General features: G+C 45.8%; 2 protein-coding genes across 3 annotated transcripts in view; one reads left to right on the top strand and one right to left on the bottom strand.

Moving 5' to 3' along the window:
• TICAM1 (TIR domain containing adaptor molecule 1) overlaps nucleotides 1–18,055 on the bottom strand; it is a 232,135-nt gene that overhangs the window by 54,923 nt on the left and 159,157 nt on the right. The window lies entirely within an intron of this gene.
• The window catches only part of UHRF1 (ubiquitin like with PHD and ring finger domains 1), a 41,827-nt gene that overhangs the window by 6,599 nt on the left and 17,173 nt on the right, over nucleotides 1–18,055 (top strand). Inside the window, exons 2-7 of the mRNA XM_083363454.1 lie at nucleotides 5,701–5,866; nucleotides 10,390–10,653; nucleotides 13,627–13,802; nucleotides 15,296–15,511; nucleotides 16,328–16,437; nucleotides 17,535–17,721. Coding sequence (XP_083219580.1) covers nucleotides 5,714–5,866; nucleotides 10,390–10,653; nucleotides 13,627–13,802; nucleotides 15,296–15,511; nucleotides 16,328–16,437; nucleotides 17,535–17,721 — 1,106 coding nt within the window. The 5' untranslated portion in view covers nucleotides 5,701–5,713. The remainder of the gene's footprint in view (nucleotides 1–5,700; nucleotides 5,867–10,389; nucleotides 10,654–13,626; nucleotides 13,803–15,295; nucleotides 15,512–16,327; nucleotides 16,438–17,534; nucleotides 17,722–18,055) is intronic.

Genomic DNA, 18,055 nt, shown 5'->3' with positions numbered 1-18,055 from the left:
GAAGATCACAAAAGGGGATCGTCTGGCCCTGCGACCGTCATAAACAGGAGCCAGTTGCCAAGCATCTGGATTTTGTTCCCTTAACCATGGGGATGCTGCAATGGTCGTAAGCACGAAAACCGTTCGTGTCACTATTTTTAGTGCTGTTGTAACTTCGAACGGCCACTAAACAAACCATTGTAACTCGAGGATTACCTGTAATAGGACAAGACCTAAAGAACGGCCCCTAAAAATTTTTTTCATCATGTATTTGGTTTAAAAGGTAATGATAGATTAGTTCAGTGCTGGCAGAAAACAACATGGACGTGGTTACCAGGATGAATTATCTGAGGGTGAATAATAATAATAATAATAATTTATTTATATACCGCCCTTCTCCCGAAGGACTCAGGGCGGTGAACAGGGCAAGTGTATAAAAATACAAAAATACAAAAGTTAAAAGGAATTAAACATAATGCCCAAGGTAAAAACAGTAAATACAAATATTAAGAACAATAAAAACCCAACCCATCCCCCATCAGGCCAAGCCGGCTTGTTCAAATAAATGCGTTTTCAGATCGCGTCGGAAGGAGTGAAGGTCGGGCGCCATCCGGAGCTCGACCGGCAACCGATTCCATAACTCCGGGGCGCCCACTTTTTATCCATGTTTGGTACTTGGAAAGGAGACCACCAGGTACAGACAAATATTCCTTTAGGGACCATTTGAAATGACAACAGCACTGGAAAAAGTTGACTTCAGATGGATTCACACTTGCCACCGTTGCAGCATTCCCGCGGTCCTGTGATTAAAATTCAGACTCTTGGCAACTGGGGTGCACAGGTAGTCCTCGACGTATGGCCGCAACTGAGCCCAGGATTTTGGTGGCTAAGCGAAACATTGGTTCGCTGGGTTTGTCCCATTTTACGACTTTTCTTGATAGGGTCGTTGAGTGAAGCAACTGCAGTGGTTAAATTAGTCAAACTGGGAAGTGAATCTGGCTTCCCACGTTGACTTTGCTTGTCAGAAGGTCGCAAAAGGGGATCGCGTGAGCCCAGGACACTGCGACCATCATAAATATGAATTTTCGGATTGTTGATCACCTGACCCTGGGGATGCTGCAACAGCTGTAAGTGTGAAAAATGACCGTAAGTCACTTTTCACTGTGCCATTGTAACTTTGAACGGTCACTAAACAAACAGTTGTAAGTTGAGGATTATCTGTATTTATGACAGTTGCACTTAACAACCGTGTTACCAATTTAACTGCAGCTATTCACTTAAGAACCGGCACGAAAGGTTCGTAAAATGGGGCAAAACTCACTTAACAAACGTCTCGCTTAGCAACAGAAATTTGAGGCTCAGTTGCAGTCGTAAGATGAGGACTATCTTTAATGTCGTTCGCAGAACTAATAGAAGAGCATTTTTGGACCTCTGCTGGCTGGGGAATTCTGGGAATTGAGGTCCACACGTCTTAAAAGTTCCGGAGGCTGAGAAATAACCACTTTAGTGTTAAATTTGATAGCCTTGAGTTGCAACCTCTGTTATTATTTTGCGGTGACCTCACCCTTCCTATGGCGTAGCACAACGGGCAGCTATGCCACAGAATCCGGTGCCGTCATTGTCTGTTGTGTCTCCAAAATATAGAGGCGGCCTTGATGTTGTGTCTTTCAGTTGGGGAACAAAAGCAGTTGAGCGGATTGGAGGCCCAAAGGACAGGAAATAAATCTAGGAATCTCACTTGTATTTTCCCGCGTGCCACGTGGTGGATCACAAAAGGGATCCTCAAACAGGATCAAGGCAGTAGGAGGATCAGGACTGGACGGGTGGGAGACATTCCTAACCGGTGACGAATTGGCGGAAGGTGGGTGGAATAGGCGTATTGGAGAAAGGCTGAGCGAGAAAGGAAAATATTCATTGAGGTGTAAACTGTAAGATACAGTAAAGAGATATTTTTTTTCAGACAACTTTGTTTAGGATTTGCCATGTGTTGTTTTTTTCTTTTTTCTTTTTTCATTTCAAGGCGATGCTCGCAAGTCCATGCTCTTAGGGAGATGGGCAGTTTCGAAATATGAAACATAAAATAAATGACAAATAAATTAAGACTCTCCCCTTAATGTAAGCAAACACATTTCGTTGCCCCTACTCCCATTTTTTTCATTTGCATTTCTTTGTCTATAACTCCAAACACGTTTATTAGCTTTGCGGCTGTGTTTTGCAATCCTTTAGGAAAGATTTAAAAATCTGGTTTTCCCAGCAGGCATCTGACCAGGACAATTCGGGAACCTACAAGAACTTTTAAATCTTTTGTGTGTGTGTGTGTGTGTGGTTTTCAGAGGTGGACACTTTTACTCTTTCCTCGCCTTTTCTGGTGGAACTTTAAATCTTTTCCATATGCCAGCTTGAATCATTCACGATCCTGCAATCTCATATACTGGATAAATAATCCAGTCCCCGCAGCTTCTGGCAGTCCCGTCTAAATGCGCTGCTGTGCATTATAGATATTGTAACTCCTAACAAAGGGGCAGATTCCTGTTGCAATAAATTGCCAGGCATTAAAGATGCCATGGGGCTGTTGCTACAGCCAGCAAACAGGGTCGGGTGCCTCTGCATAAATCTTGGAAAATACCCGTATTTGGGAGTCAGTTTCAGGGAGTTGTAAAAACTTACTCTCAGAGTTAAGCGCATACGATGATTGTTTTGCACGCGTTTGCCCTTTCAAGGCGGTAATGCAACGTGTTTGCAAAGCAAACTTGGGTCCCCAGATGCCTATTTTTATTTATTTATTTGGAAAATTTATTTATTTATTTATTTATTTATTTATTTATTTATTTATTTATTTATTTATTTATTTATTTAATTGGATTTGTATACCGCCCTATTCCCGTAGGACTCAGGACGGTTTACAGGGCAGTTAAAACCATGAATACAAAAAATTAACTGCCGACTCTAGAAGAATGGACTTTAAAAGTTTCTGACCTGGCGGAAATGGCAAAGATATCGGCGTACTTGAAAGACCATTCGCAACAACGTTATATTACGGAGTGGAAAAAATGGATTGATTACATCCAGAATAAATATGGGACTAAAAAGTTTCATTTAGCCTTTGCATAAGTTTTGATGTGATATTAGTATTGCTTGTAGTCATTTTATATTTATTTATTTATTTATTTATTTTATTACCGTACATTTATATACCGCCCTTTCCCGGGGGACTCAGGGCGGTTTACAGGGTAATTAAAAACCAAAAATACAAAAGTTAAAAAGCCAAGTTTAAAAAAGATTAAATTTATCCCTGTATAAGTAAAACCCCAATTAAAATATGAGCTAGAGTGCGATAGACTTAATAGCTTATTGTTAGCATATGGTTGTTTATGATTGTTTTTACTTTTATACCTTGTATTTAGCTCTGGGAAGTCGGGGAAGGGGAGGGGGGAGGGTTGGGAAGAGTTGGGTAGGGGGTGGGGGGGAGGGGTTGTTAAAGATAAAATGTATTGAAAAAGTTTTCATTTAAAAAAAAATTAAAAACAAATAAAACAATTAAATTCAATTCAAGCCCCAAGAGTAAATCTTAAAACCCAGTTAAATTAACAACCCCCACAGTCTGGACCAAACAGATCGAAGAGCATAGGAAAAATCATGGCCCATGGATTAAATTAAGGCAATTACTTTTAAGCAAGCACCCCCTAAACCCCCTAGCACAGGGGTAGGCAACCTCGGCTCTTTTATGACTCGTGGACTTCAACTCCCAGAATTCCTGAGTCAGCATAGCTGACTCAGGAATTCTGGGAGTTGAAGTCCACGAGTCATAAAAGAGCCGAGGTTGCCTACCCCTGCAGTTGGAACAAAGAAATGGCCAAGGTTAGGGCCTTACAAGTGACAGGGCTTTAATTCTGGCCTGCCCAATTGCCCTTCCGCCTGCAAACCCAACTGAAAAGCGCCCACGCCTCGCTGGCGAAATTACGCGCGAAATCTTTGCGAGGGACGGAAAGGAGCGCAAAATGCGGCCTGTCCCTTTAAATTTCTTCGGCTTGGATTCCCTCCCTCCCTTCGAGCGCTTTCGGCCTCGGCTTGCGTGGGTGTGTGTGTGTGTTTTTTTTTTTTTTTGCATCATCTCGCGAGAGTTCCCTCTCCCAATCCTCGCGCCCGGGCGGTTTTTTTTTCAATTTGTGGCGCGCGCCTTGAACTCCGCGAGGAGGCAACCGAGGCGAGTCCTCTCGGATGGGGAAAAGGGCGAGGGGAAGCGCAGCCGAACATGCTGGGCTCGGAGGGGGCGGGCGGGAGGCTTTTTTTTTTTTCCTCCTCCCTCCTTCCCGCGAATGGGCGTCCTCGTCTCAGGAGCGCGCGGCCAATGGGGGGCGCGAGGAGCGGGGAAGGGGGCGGTGCCCGGAGCGGAGGGGAAGAAAAAAAAAAAACCATCCAGGCGGTTCGGTTGAGCGGTCGCGCTGAGGGGGTCGTCGAGCGGCTCCGAGGGGGCAACGGCCGCCGAGGTGCGAAAAAACCCCACCACAAAAAAACGGGCTACTCTGAGGAGGGACGGGAGGGCCGAGCCGGAGAAGGAGGGTTGAGGGCGCCTGGGCTTCGCTGGACCGCTTTGTGTGGGTTCGTGAAGTGTGTGTGTGTGTGTGTGTGTGAGGGGGGGGGGTCGCCTCAGCTACCTATAGTTATGGGGGGGGGCTGGTCAGTTTAGGGGCTTCTGAGGCATGCAGAAACTTGTGGGGAGCTTGTGGGGGGCACTTTGGGGAGGGGGATCCTGAAGAAGGTGGAGGGAGCACTTGGGGGGCTTTGGGGGGGGTGAGAAATAGGGCAATGGTTGCCATGGGAACCTTGCTTTTCATTGGGTGTGTGTGTGTGTGTGTGTGTTACCAGACTGGGTTGCGTAACCTTTATTATATTTTTTTTTATATTTTTTTTAACGTTTTGTAATTTATTAAATTTAATATCCTTTTAATTTAATATCCTTTTAATTTTTATATATTGTGTTTTATTGTATTGCCCTGCACACCGCCCTGAGTCGTTCGGGAGAAGGGCGGTATAAAAATTAAATTAAATTAAATTAAATAAATATTAGTCGTCTGGGTAACTTTTCCTAAGAAATGGGCTGTTTGGAAGTAACAACAGCCATGCCAGTACTAGTAATCATTGCTATTTTGGGGGGGGGGGAAAGAAGGCGGGTTTTCCCCCTGCGTTACTGCAATTTGCTCCTTTGGCTTTTTTTTTTTTTTTAAATAATGAAGCCGAAATTTAGATTCAAAGCAAGCCCGCCTTCCTACAAGGGGGGGATGTCTTTAATTTCGTCTGTTTTATCCAAGCTGGCCGGTCGTGGTGGGATAAATTATTTCTCCTACCTCCCCCCCACCCTAAAAGAAAGAAAAACAAAAAAAGGAATTGGCAATAAATCCATCAGGTTGATTTCAGCCGCTTGAAATGAGTGGCATCTTTTCAAAATCAGGGTAGGTGGGGGTGGGGAGGTAATTCCAGAGGGCGGGGGTCCCGTAGACTGGGGGTGCTGGACGAGCACAATGGATGCAAAAACGGGAACGATTGGCGCGCAGACATGGAGACGCTTCTAGGTGGAGTGAGGGGGACTTGCAAGGGGGTGGGCACGCGTTAGGGCAAAATGCGGCTTGGCAAAATGAGGCTTGATGGCGGGAGCGCAGATTCCCTCCTCTCTCCCCCCCCCCATTCCTTGGGTTTCTTCATGTGCTTGTGATTCCTCCACAGAGACACCGCCGCGATGTGGATCCAAGTGCGCACCATGGATGGGAAAGAGACACATCGGGTGGACTCGCTTTCCAAGCTAACGAAAGTGGAAGAGCTCCGGCAGAGGATCCACGAAGTTTTCAGGGTGGTACCTGACAGACAAAGGCTTTTTTATCGAGGCAAACAGGCACGTGGCTTTCCTTCTTTTCTCTAGTAAAGCGGTCGGTCCAAGTCGTGTTGGGGTGATGAGTGTTTGGGGAAATTGGCGCGTTGGCGCTTAACCACCCCCACCCCCCCGCCACGTGCCGCAGATTCCTTTGCGTAGTTTGGTTCTACTGTAGGAGCCTTCAGCACCCCCCCCTTTCTGGATTTCTGTTGGGTAAATCCAAAGCAACCTGAAGGCGAGGACAAGAAGCAACGGAGGGAAACTAATCGGAGACGAAGGAGAAGTTTCCTGACAGTGAGGACAATTAATCAAGGAACGGTACCCCAACACTGGAGAGTTTTTAAAGAAGAGATTGGACCACTCTTTGTCTGAAATGATACAGGTTTCCTGCCTGAGCAGGGGGTTGGACTAGGGGACCTCCAGGGTCCCTTCCAACTCTGTTGTTCTGTTATGCTGTTAAATCAAGGCTAGTTCAGACTTCCAAGAGTGCCCTTAAAAAAAAGGCGCGTGGACTTTTAAAGCTGGGAGGAAAAGCATGTCTGCGTATATAGCGGTGATCTTAAGGTTGATCGAGCTGGGTCAATATCAAAAATAGTTGCCGTGAACAGCGATGTTCTCTCCAGGCTACCGATGTGTGTTGCATCCCTCAGACGCTTTTCTCAATACAGGCAGACCGCTTACCATCCAAAGCTGCAGCGGTACCGAACGAGTGATTCTTAGGTCTAGGCCAGGGGTAGGCGACCTCGGCTCTTTTACGACTCATGGACTTCAACTCCCAGAATTCCTGAGCCAGCTGTCTCAGGATTTCTGGGAGTTGAAGTCCATGAGTCGTAAAAGAGCCGAGGTTGCCTACCCCTGGTCTATGCCGTACCTTGAAGTTCCAGCTGTTGCAGCCTCCCCCCTGCAGTCACAAGATCACGATTCTGGTGCTTGGCAACCTACTCGCTCTTTAAGATGGTTGTAGCATCCCACAGCCATGTGCTCACCTTTTGCAGCCTTCCCTACGGGTTCCAACAAGCAAAGCTAATAGGGAAGCCAGCAGGGAAGTTTGCAAGTTGCTCTAATGAGTATTCTCTCTCTCCCTCTTCTTCCCCCCCCCCTCTCTTGAGCCCTGTTGTACCACTCCCTCTAACCTTCCTGTGCCAGGCCTCCCAAGCCCTCCCCCATCTCCTGTGTGTCTGGTCCTTCTGCGGCCTCTTCCACACACCCCACCCCCACCCCCGGGACTCTGCTACTTCCCGCTTAAAAATCAACAAGACTTGGGGTTATGACAGCAACCAGGATTGTCAGCTTGTCGTCACTAAGCAATGTGGGTTTGTAACATTGTGCTTTGCAACTGCATGGCTTAGCAATGGCAATCCTTGGTCCTGCCATCGTGACCCCAGGATTACCTACAAGTGAACGTACCAATGGATTGAAACTGCTACTTCTTACACAGGGGTAATAATGCCATAAGACCGCTTTTCTCAAGTAATGGTTTGCTTCCTCTAGCTCTTCTGCTGAATTTTTTTTTTGAATGAATGAATTTGGCATCTAAGATAAACGGCTTTTTTGAACTGGTTAAAAGCTTCTTAAGGACGCTTGTGATTAATTTTTTCTAAAAAAAGGAAATGCTTGCACTGCCCTCTAGTGTGAATGTTCCCACAACGTTTTGATGGTAAACAAAAAGATAGCGATGTCCCCATATTCATTCAGTTTCCTTAAGATGGTATGTGTGGGTGGGTGGGTGCCATTTGGGGGGTGGATTTTTTTCCCCCAGTTTCCCACTTTAGCCGACCATCTTGAATTCTCTGGTAGTTTTCCTGGCCTTTCTTAGCTTCTGAACCAAGAAAAAGTTGTGTCCTTATTTGTAATTTTTTTTTAAAAAAATTCCCCTCCCCCAAATTTAACTATAATGGAATTTTTGTATTAACATGGTTTTCTATTAACTGTGAATCTAGTAAGGAAGGTAGGGATTTTTTCAGTCTCTCTCTCTCTCTCTCTCTCTCTCTCTCTCTCTCTCTCTCTCTCTCTCTCTCTCGTGTGTGTGTGTGTGTGTGTGCGCGAGTGTGTGTGAGAGAGAGAGAATTAATATTACATTGAGGGTTTTTATCTGCACAAAGTGCAGAGAAGAATGTTCTTGTGAGACAGTTTAAACTTTGTGTGTTGGGCCACGTTGCCTTTTGATTATATGCAACCTGTCAGCTCTATATTGATGGCTTGCTGGCTTTCCTGTTGTCCTTAGCCAGAACTCATAGGGCCGGTTTTGATGCCTGCTGAGTGGCTCTTGTTTGTTTAATGATTATTGTTGAGGATATCACTTTTTACCATCTATGTGCCATTAACATACTTGAAGATTGAAGAGGGTCCTTCAAAGGCAGATACCTTGAGATTTACAATTTTTCAAGATAGTTCAAGTTAAGTTTCAACTTTTGAGTTTTGTTCAAGATCTTTTTAGGCATTGTCCTAGCTTTTTTATCTTAAACTTTTTTATACTTAAACCAACAATCGTTGAATTGTGATTCACGGAATGCAGATGGTGATATACTGAGATGCTAATCTGCCCTGGATTGTGCCGTTGGCTTGGGTGGATTTTCAACATTCAGGCTTATTTTCTTTTGAGACAGGGCATCAGAATTATCATTTTTTAATGGGTGCCAGTGTGTTCACAGAAAAAAAAGACAATAAAGGTTAACGTAAGCTACCACTCTGGCCATCAGCTTCTTAAAAATATAAGTGCTTCTGTTGTCCAATAAAAAATGTCTTCGTATCTTAGAATATCCCTCAGAATAGAAATCCTAGTAATTCCTTTAATTTAGAGATATATACGAATAACACGCTGACCCAGATGTGTGGCTGTTTAATGTGAAGAGGATGGCAATGACCCAAAAAGATAATGAGGTCATCCGTTTAACTGGGTTTCCCCAAGATTTTCACCATTTTTGTTTCTGGAGTGGCTTTTCCCAACTATTTTAAGTCTACCAGCGGTTGATTTTATTGCTATATTAGACAATCTGACCTGTTGGGTCATTGTTTCAGAGATATTTCTTTACTAGTTTCCTTCATGCTTTCAACAATGGCTGAGCTCCTACTGTACTTCACTGGAAAATTTCTTTTTTTTTTAAAAAAAAAAATCAAGATAGCCCATGATAAACAGTTTAGTAAAGTCAAGCCTCAGGATCACAGGAGAGATTTTGTCACATTTCGTACAAAGTCATACGATGTTTTATGATTGGCTTATAATATGATTAAATATTTTATCAAATTTCACAAATTTCAATCCTATGGGACTCATGGGTCCCAGATTCTGGATACATTCTATAAGTTAGCCCATTTGAGGTATCTCGGTTCAAAAATTATTGCCCTACATGCAGCATTTTTATTTATTTTTTGCACAGTTAAAGGTTACACAGCAGAGGTTCAAGTAGTATATATAGAGATTATAATAATAGGTTTTGTTTGCCTTGCTGCACATTTTGAGAAACACTGTGGCCCACAAACAATGCAGTTGTTCCTCCAGCGTTGTTTGCTCTGAAGATATTCTCAGGATAAAGTCATTATAATGAAAAGTGCTGGCTTTACCACAAATGACTTTGTTGCTCCAAATCCACAAATAATAATGCTGTGTAAGAGATTATTTGATTGGATTGGGAAATCAGGAAATGCCGTTGTTAGGCAAGATTTCACCTACGCAAATAATACAAATAGGGCTATTTTTTAATTTAAATTTATTGGCTGCCCAACTCAAGCTAACTCAAAAGTGCTCCCATGGAATAGCCCATTTTGAGTGGTTAACTTACAAAAAAGAAACAGAGCTCTTATGTTCTGGGCCAAATTAGTTTAGGATAGGGCTTTTCAACCACTGGTACGGGTACCACCTGTGCTGCATTGGCACCTGGCAGTTGGTACGCGACTATCCTAGGAAAGTGGTAGCGGGGGAGGGGAAGGAGCTGAACCAGTGGCAGCACCGCACAACCCTGAGCGAGAGGCGGTTGGAGCTGCAGGGCTGTCAGGGCTCAGCGGAAGCGCCAGGATCCAGCTGGAGCTCCGCACTGATCCTGGCGCTTCTGCTGAGCCCAGAAGAAGCGCCGATCAGCTGGAATGTTGCAGCATCTCCAGGGTCTTGTGATTTACATTCTGATGCTTGGCAACTGATTCATATTTATGACGGTCACAGTGTCCCAGGGTCATGTGAAATGGCCAAAACCTGCTGCAACCACCCAGCAAAGTGTGTGGGGGAATATAAACCAAACACATCCCACCCCACCCCACCCCTGCTGCCAATCCTCAACAGAAATGCTCGCAACAATGAAAACCTCGGATGGGAGGAAGACGCACCCGCGTCTCCTGGAAGTAAGCTGTTCCATGGATTAATATTGGAATCTTTGGAAATCCAGGTCACTATTTTACTACCCTTGATGACTCTCTGAAGTTTCTGGTGGGTGTTTCCTATGCGGAGCAGTTGGTTCTCCAGTTGAACTTTCTGCCCGGAAAGGACGCAGGAACCCCGTATCTTTACATTTTTGTTACCTTTTGCTTGTGACTGATCTTCTCTCACCCTGCAGATGGAAGACGGCCACTCCCTCTTCGACTACAGCGTGAACCTGAACGACATCGTCCAGCTGTTAGTGAGACAAAGCCCCACTCTCCTGCCCCTGGCGAACAAGGAGAAAGACTCTGAACTTTCGGACACGGACTCTGGCTGCTGTTCAGGCCAGAGCGAATCGGACAAAAGCTCCAATAACGGGGAAGGGGCTGTGGAGATGGAGGCCCCGTGCAGCAGTGCCGTTGGGACCGACTTGGTGGATCCCGGCTTTGGATTTTATAAGGTGCGCTTGCTTTACATGGAAGGCTGCAGCGCAAAGACCTTTTGAAGCAGGAGAGAGCCTGTATGCTTAAGTTTGGGGAAAACTGCAGAGAATTAGCATGTCTGTATAATACACTTAAGCCAGATTAACCTTAGTCACTCTAGGACACGGGTCGGCAACCTGCAGCTCCAGAGCCACATGCGCTCTTTAAGCCGTCTCCTGCGGCTCCCAGTCCTCCTCCGCCATTCTGGAAAAAAGTGGAGTAAAAAAGTCCCATTGAGAGAATGAGGTGGCAGAGGTTTGGGGAGCTGTGCGCGCAGCTCCGCCGCCACCTCTGCAAGCCTCCGCTGAGAGAATGCAGTGGTGGAGGCTTGCCGCCCATTCTCTCGGTGGAGACTTCTTTCGGGGGATCCAGCCTCTGCTGCCCCCTTCTCTCAGCTGCCCAGCTTTTCCCACGCTGATGACCCTTTCAGCAAGCCAATGGCTGGCTACATGATCAAAATTCACTTTTTTTGGCTCCCATTTAGGACGGTTGCAGTGTCGTGGAGTGGGGTGGGGGCAGGTCATATGATCACCTTTTATGACCTCCCCAGCTGGCTTCCGACAAAGTCAGTGGGGAAAGCCGGATTCGCTTAACGACCGCACGATTCGCTTTTAACAGCTTCTGCAATTTGCTTAACAGCTCTGGCAAGAAAGATGGTAAAACTGGGCAACATTCACTAGGCAACTGGCTTAGCGGCGGACAAATGTTTGGCTCAGTTGTCGGAAGTCAAGGACTACCTGTGCTTGCCGGTGGTCCCCCACGAGGATTGCTGAGGGTGGGGGAACGAAGCGGCATGCCCTTCTTCGTTAATATGATCTCTGAAGCTTCGGGGGTCACGCTGGGGAAGGAGAGCTACAGGGCTCTATTCTGGAAGCGGGTGCCACCTTGGGAGCAGTTGCAATCGATTGTAGCCTCTCCAAAATTGGTGCCTGCTTCTCGGACGGAGCCCCGTGGCCTCCACTGTGTAGGAACGTGGCATAATGCAACTGCTATTTCCAGAAGGGTGATGTACAATACCCAAAAGGTAGGGGACCAGTTGGTGACGGGTCGGGGGGGGATGGAGAGATGGAAAGCTCGAGTTCTAAGGGTAAGCAGTGGGGTGGGAAAGGCCTAAATGGATCCACGGGGTTGGAAACCTATAGGGGCTCCTGCTTGAGCAGGGGGATTGGTCTAAAGCAGGGCTAGGCAACCTCAGCTCTTTTATGACTGGTGGACTTCAACTCCCAGAATTCCTGAGCCAGCCAGGCTGAGGGGAAAAGGAAAGGTTTCCATGCTGAGCCATGCTGGCTCAGGAATTCTGGGAGATGAAGTCCACGAGTCATAGAGATGCCAAGGTTGCCCTAACCCAGGGGTAGGCAACCTTCACCCTTTTATGACTGGTGGACTTCAACTCCCAGAATTCCTGAGCCAGCCACGCTGAGGGGAAAGGGAGAGGTTTCCAAGCTGAGCCAGGCTGGCTGAGGAATTCTGGGAGATGAAGTCCACGAATCAGAGATGCCAAGGTTGGCCAAGCCCAGGGGTAGGCAACCTTGGCTCTTTTATGACTCGTGGACTTCAACTCCCAGAATTCCTGAGCCAGCCACGCTGAGGGGAAAGGGAGAGGTTTCCAAGCTGAGCCAGGCTGGCTCCGGAATTCTGGGAGTTGAAGTCCAGTCATAAAAAAGCCAAGGTTGCCTACCCCTGGCCTAGAAGACCTCCAAGGTCCCTTCCAACTCTGTTACTCTGTTAAATAACTCAAGGTACTCAGGTGGAGGAAGCCCATGATGGGCCACATGTGATCTGTGGAGTTCAGGCTGCAGTGTGGGCCTCCGTTAACAGCCCACTCCCCCGCAGACCTTCCCTGAGACCCCACACTCCGTTTAATGGCTACATCAGGGAGAGCAAAAGAGGAGCATCATTAAACAAGGCGATCCTTTGCTCCTTGCTTAACGACCACCACGACATGGGACCTTAATGGGCAGGCTCCGTCATGGTGATAGGTTCAGCATAAAGTAAGCAGCGTCCTGGTCAAAGAGAGATGCTAAATTCTTACCGCAGTCTTTCTTTTGGGGAGGGGAGAAAACCCCTCCCATTTTTGCACTCATTGGGATGGGGAACTGGAAGGCTTCGTGAGGAATCTTACCCACTGCAACTGTAAATTATCAATCTGAACAAACTGATCCAGGTTCGGATATGTCAACTCCAAGAATAGCATAGCTTACTTAAAAGTAAAGCATAGCTTACTTAAAGCTAGACAGTTAAAATGGGATTCAATTAGATAGCAGAGATCTTTGGGTATAAAGTCTGAAACCTTGTACCTTAGGAACCGATTGTTGGGGGCAATAAGCTCGACTTTGTAATAATGCCGCTTGGGGGGGCCCCAAAAGCCCTAATAAGCAGGCATATACATAGAATGAAGGCTACTGCTAAGCTTGTAAGCCGCCCTGAGTCTTCGGAGAAGGGCGGGATATAAATGGGATTAAAATAAAAAATAAAAATACTTAGCAGCCAGCTCTGTGCAGTAATAAAATGTTTTCATGAGTGCTGGTGCCTAGAAGATAAATAAGGCCAAATTTGTGCAGGTTTTTTTTTTTCCAGATCCTGAAAACAGGTAGACTATGTCTGTCTGTCTCTGTGTGTGTGTGTGTATGTGTATGTATACACACACACAAACGCACACACACACACACACACATATATGAATGAATGAACCTTTATTGTCAAGGTACAACCATGTATACATTGAGATTGGCTGAGCCTCCCTTCATGCCCCCCCGCCCCCCCACAACTCACAGTGACAACAAACCCACCATCTTGTTACAGCATGTGAGCTAATTACACAACACACCGGTCTCACAAGTCAGTCATACATATAAAAGCTGTATGCGCATGAAAGTGGGACTTTGAAGACGTGACTTTCATATTGCTAGCTAATTAAAAATCAGTATTTTGCTTTGGGGCTTCTGGTTTAGATTAACGAGTTGGTAGACGCTCGGGACAGAAGCATGGGAGCCTGGTTTGAAGCCCAAGTTGTGAACGTGACCAGGAAAGGGAACGCGGCCAGCAAGGCGAGCGAAAGTGACGAAGAATCCAATTTGGAAGAAGCCGTTCCCGACGAGGACATTACGTATCACGTGAAATATGAAGAGTGAGTATTTTGATTTTGATTTCTTTCCCTAGCGCCCCCCCCCCCCCCAGCATCTGGAGAATGGCAGCGTTTGTTCAGAAAGCAGCTTTACTTTTGAAAAATGCTGTGGATGTTGCAGAAATTGATTGGGTCTGCATTCATCCAGGCTCCCATCATCCTGTCTGCATACCATTGGCATTAAAATAAAAAATCTTCATTGGTCAATTGATCAACTGTGAGAGGGATCTCAGAGTCCTAGGGGACGGTCACTTAAAGAGGAGCCAGCCGTGTGCTTCAACTGCCAAAAAAGCCAACACAGTGTTAGGCTGCATTAACAGAGGGATAGAATCAAGATCACGTGAAGTACTAATACCACTTTACAATGCCTTGGTAAGGCCACACTTGGAATACTGCATCCAGTTTTGGTTGCCACGATGTAAAAAAGATGTTGAGACTCTAGAAAGAGTAGAGAGAAGAGCAACAAAGATGATCAGGGGACCGGAGGCTAAAACTTGTAAGGGACGGTTGCTGGAATTGGGTAGTTCTGGTTTAATGAAGAGAAGGACGAGGGGGGACATGATAGCAGTGTTCCAGTATCTCAGGGGCTGCCCCAAAGAAGAGGGAGTCAAGCTGTTCTCCAAAGCGCCTGAAGGCAGGACAAGAAGCAACGGATGGAAACTAACCAAGGAGAGAAGCAACCTAGAACTAAGGAGGAACTTTCTGACAGAACAATTAACCAATGGAACAACCTGCCTCCACAAGTTGTGAATCCTCCAACACTAGAAGTTTTTAAGAAACGATTGGACGACCATTTGTCTGAAATGGCATAGGGTTCCCTGCCTGAGCAGAGGGTTGGACTAGAAGACCTCCAAGGTCCCTTCCATCTCTGTTATTCTATTCTATTCTAATTTCAAAAGGTGGCTTGACTTCAAATATTGTCATGTCCTGCAACGATATCTTCAACAACCATCCCCATCTGCCTGTCCCAGATATCTGGGAAGGACTTGATAGGTGGATGAAAATGCCAAATCCAGTCTGAACTGGATTGATTGCAACGAACCATAACATAGGTAGTCCTCGGCTTACAACAGTTCATTTAAGTGACTGTTCAAAGTTGCAACACCACTGAAAAAAGGTACTTATGACTCTTTCTCACACTCACAACCGTTGCAGCATCCCCACCGTCACGTGATCATAATTCAGACGCTTGGGAACTAACTCGTATTTATGACGGTTGAAGTGTTTGGGGGTCACGTGATCCCCTTTTGAGACCTTCTGACAAGCAAAGTTCAAAGCCAGATTTGCTTAACAACTAGGTTACTAACCTATCAACTACAGTGATTCACTTTACAAGTGAAAGTCGTAAAATGAAGTGAAATTCACTTACCAAATGTCTCACTTAATCAAAAGTTTGGGGCTCAGTTTTGGTTGTAGGTCAAGGGCTACCTGAAATTGCCTGGTCTAGATGGAATGGCTTGTTTTATTTTGTTTTATTTTTTTTCTCCCAAATAAAGTTATCCAGAGAATGGGGTCATCCAGTTGAGCTCCAAAAATGTCCGCGCTCGTGCCAGGACGGTCTTAAAATGGGAAGACATAGAAATTGGGGATGTCGTCATGTTGAATTACAATCCCGATGATCCAAAAGAGAGGGGCTTCTGGTATGATGCCGAGATCCTCCAGAAGCGGGAAACGAGGACTTACAAAGAGTTATACGCCAAGATCGTTCTTGGGTAAGGGATCTTGCTTGGAAGGTGCCTGCCCCTGTGGGGGGGGGGGGGAAGCAAACTGTCCTTCACTGGTTCATCCAACTTTTGCAGTTCAGGATAATGTAACCTGGATGCCTTTTCTTTCCTTTTATTCATTTGTTAGTTGCTTTTAAAATAAGGAGAAGAATGCAAAGATAATTCCGATAGAAATACATCCATTACACTTCCGCCATCTGGATTATTATGCGCCTCAAGATAAGATCAGTGGTTTAGTGTAGCTGTCCCCAAGCTTTACGTCTTGGCCCCGAGGGGGCTGGGAGAGAAGGGAACTGGCCTATCGCTCATGTAAGTCAAGATGCGCGCATGTGTGCACCAGCCAGCTGCTCGCGCCGCCCGGTTCTGAACAGGCCATGGCCCGGGAGTCGGGGATCCCCTGGTTTAATAGACACAGAAGATTCTGCATCCGCCTTGTTCGTGTTTTGTTTCCTATTTTACCCAGGTTTTTTTTGTCCTCTTTCAGTGTTTCGATTTTTAAAATATTTTATATTGCTGTTTTTATGAAATTGTAAGCCGCTCAGAATCACTCATCAGAGAAATGGGTTATAAATACACACACACAGACACACACACAGACAGTATATACGCACGTATGTACATTAACAAAGAGGAAACAGAAGAAATCCAGAAATGTTCTCGCTTAGATGTTGAAAGGGAAGGATTGCCGTGTACATCCAAAGTAGCAGCATTAATGCAAATATTTGCGGGATAGGCAGGAAGCCCAGAGAAACCGCCACGGTTACTGCCTCTCTTGCACGGCTGTTTCTAATCCCCCTTTTGCAGTGACGGTGGAGACATCTTGACCGATTGCCGAATTGCTCTGGTGGACGAGATTTACAAGATCGAAGAACCGGGCTGTGCTGTTCCTTTGACGTCAGAAAGCCCCTTAAAACGTGAGTTGCCTTCGCGTTGACTTGTCCTGCTTTGCAGTGAGCAGTAGTTTTTGCCGCAAATATGTTTGTGGCCGGGTGGGAGTCAGGACAAAACGATCTTTGGACCTCGGTGGATAGAGGCTGTCTGCAAAAATCAAATTTAAAAAAAACACGTATTTATATCCCATCTTCGTTACCCTTTTCATAAATAATTTAAGGCAGTTAACATACCTGATACTCTGACCTCTTCTTATTTTTCCCCACCATAAGAACCCTGTGAGGTACGTTGGGCTGAGAGAGGGAGGGAATGGGCCAAAGTTACCCAGCTGGCTTTCCTGGCTAAGGCAGGAGTTGAACTCACGTCTTCTGGTGATTGGCCCAAAGTCACTCAGCCTGCAATGGGATTAGATGTCAGGTTTCCGACGGACGAGCTCTTCAAAGGACTGAGGCATTGTTTACCTTAAAAGTCTTTCATTAGAGCCCTACAACATCGGCAAATCTTGCTAAGAGAAGCTGGAATCTGAATTCCCCTTCCCTTAGCACAACAATATTAAAAACAATGCTCCTTTTGTTGCTGTCATTAATCACGTTCTCCAATTAGTTTGAAGAGTTAGTTCTCCATCCTTACCGTAACCCCCCCCCCCCCGTTCTTACGTATTGTCTCTTGTTACATTCAGCCTTGAAACTATTCCGCTACTGTTGCTTATGTCTAACTAATTTCTCTTACATTCTTCCTTCCCCTCCCTTCTCCAACTAACTTTAGCTCTAAAAGTGACACACCAGTAGAAATATGAAATAGCTGCTTCTTCGTCTTTGGTCAAAGCAAGAACATCTGATGTTAGCAGCATTGACACTAGAACTCACTGGTTCCTGGTTCTAGCCAGGTGCCTTAATCGCTAAATATCACACGTGATACATGTTAATTGTTTTTCTCATTTCCCCCCCACACCTTTTAAAATACCCTCCGAGCTAGTGCCGTCGGCATAATTCATATTGGCGAATGTCATAATTTGCGTCTCTTGGATGAGATTCAGAACCCCTGCCCTGTTTGACTCTCTTGTCTTTTGCCCGCTCTTTCGGAGGCGCTTTAAGTTATGCGTGCTTTTCTTACAATGCAGGGCAGAGCGGACCTGTGTGCAAGCATTGCAAAGACAACCCGAGCAAAACCTGCCGGATGTGCGCCTGCCACATCTGCGGCGGGAAGCAACATCCCGAAAAACAGCTGATGTGTGACGAGTGTGACATGGCCTTTCACATTTATTGCCTTAGCCCTCCCCTGAGCCGGATACCCGACGATGAGGACTGGTAAGTCGGAACGAATCCCTGCAAGCGATGTTTCTTCACTTTCGCAACTTTAAAAGTTTTGTGGACTTCAGCTCCCAGGATTCCCCACCAGTCGTGCTGCAAACAGCCGCTGGGGAGTTTGAAATTCACATGCCTTGAAGTGGCCAAGTGTGTGAAAAATGACCCTACGGGTGAATCTCAAGACCTGTGACTGTCCAACAGAGCTATTTATTGATAGTAAATTACTAATGCTAATTTACTGGTGTAAATTTCTGGGTTGCATCTCTCCTTATAACTGTGTTGATGTCTTTATAAAAAAATATATATGGGAAATTGGCAAGACTGTGGCTTCCTA

Source organism: Vipera ursinii (genome assembly GCF_947247035.1).
Source record: "Vipera ursinii genome assembly, chromosome: 1".
In the NCBI taxonomy this organism is placed as follows: Eukaryota; Metazoa; Chordata; class Lepidosauria; order Squamata; family Viperidae; genus Vipera; species Vipera ursinii.
Note: the sequence above shows the minus strand (reverse complement) of the source record. Positions and strands in the feature narration are given on the sequence as shown.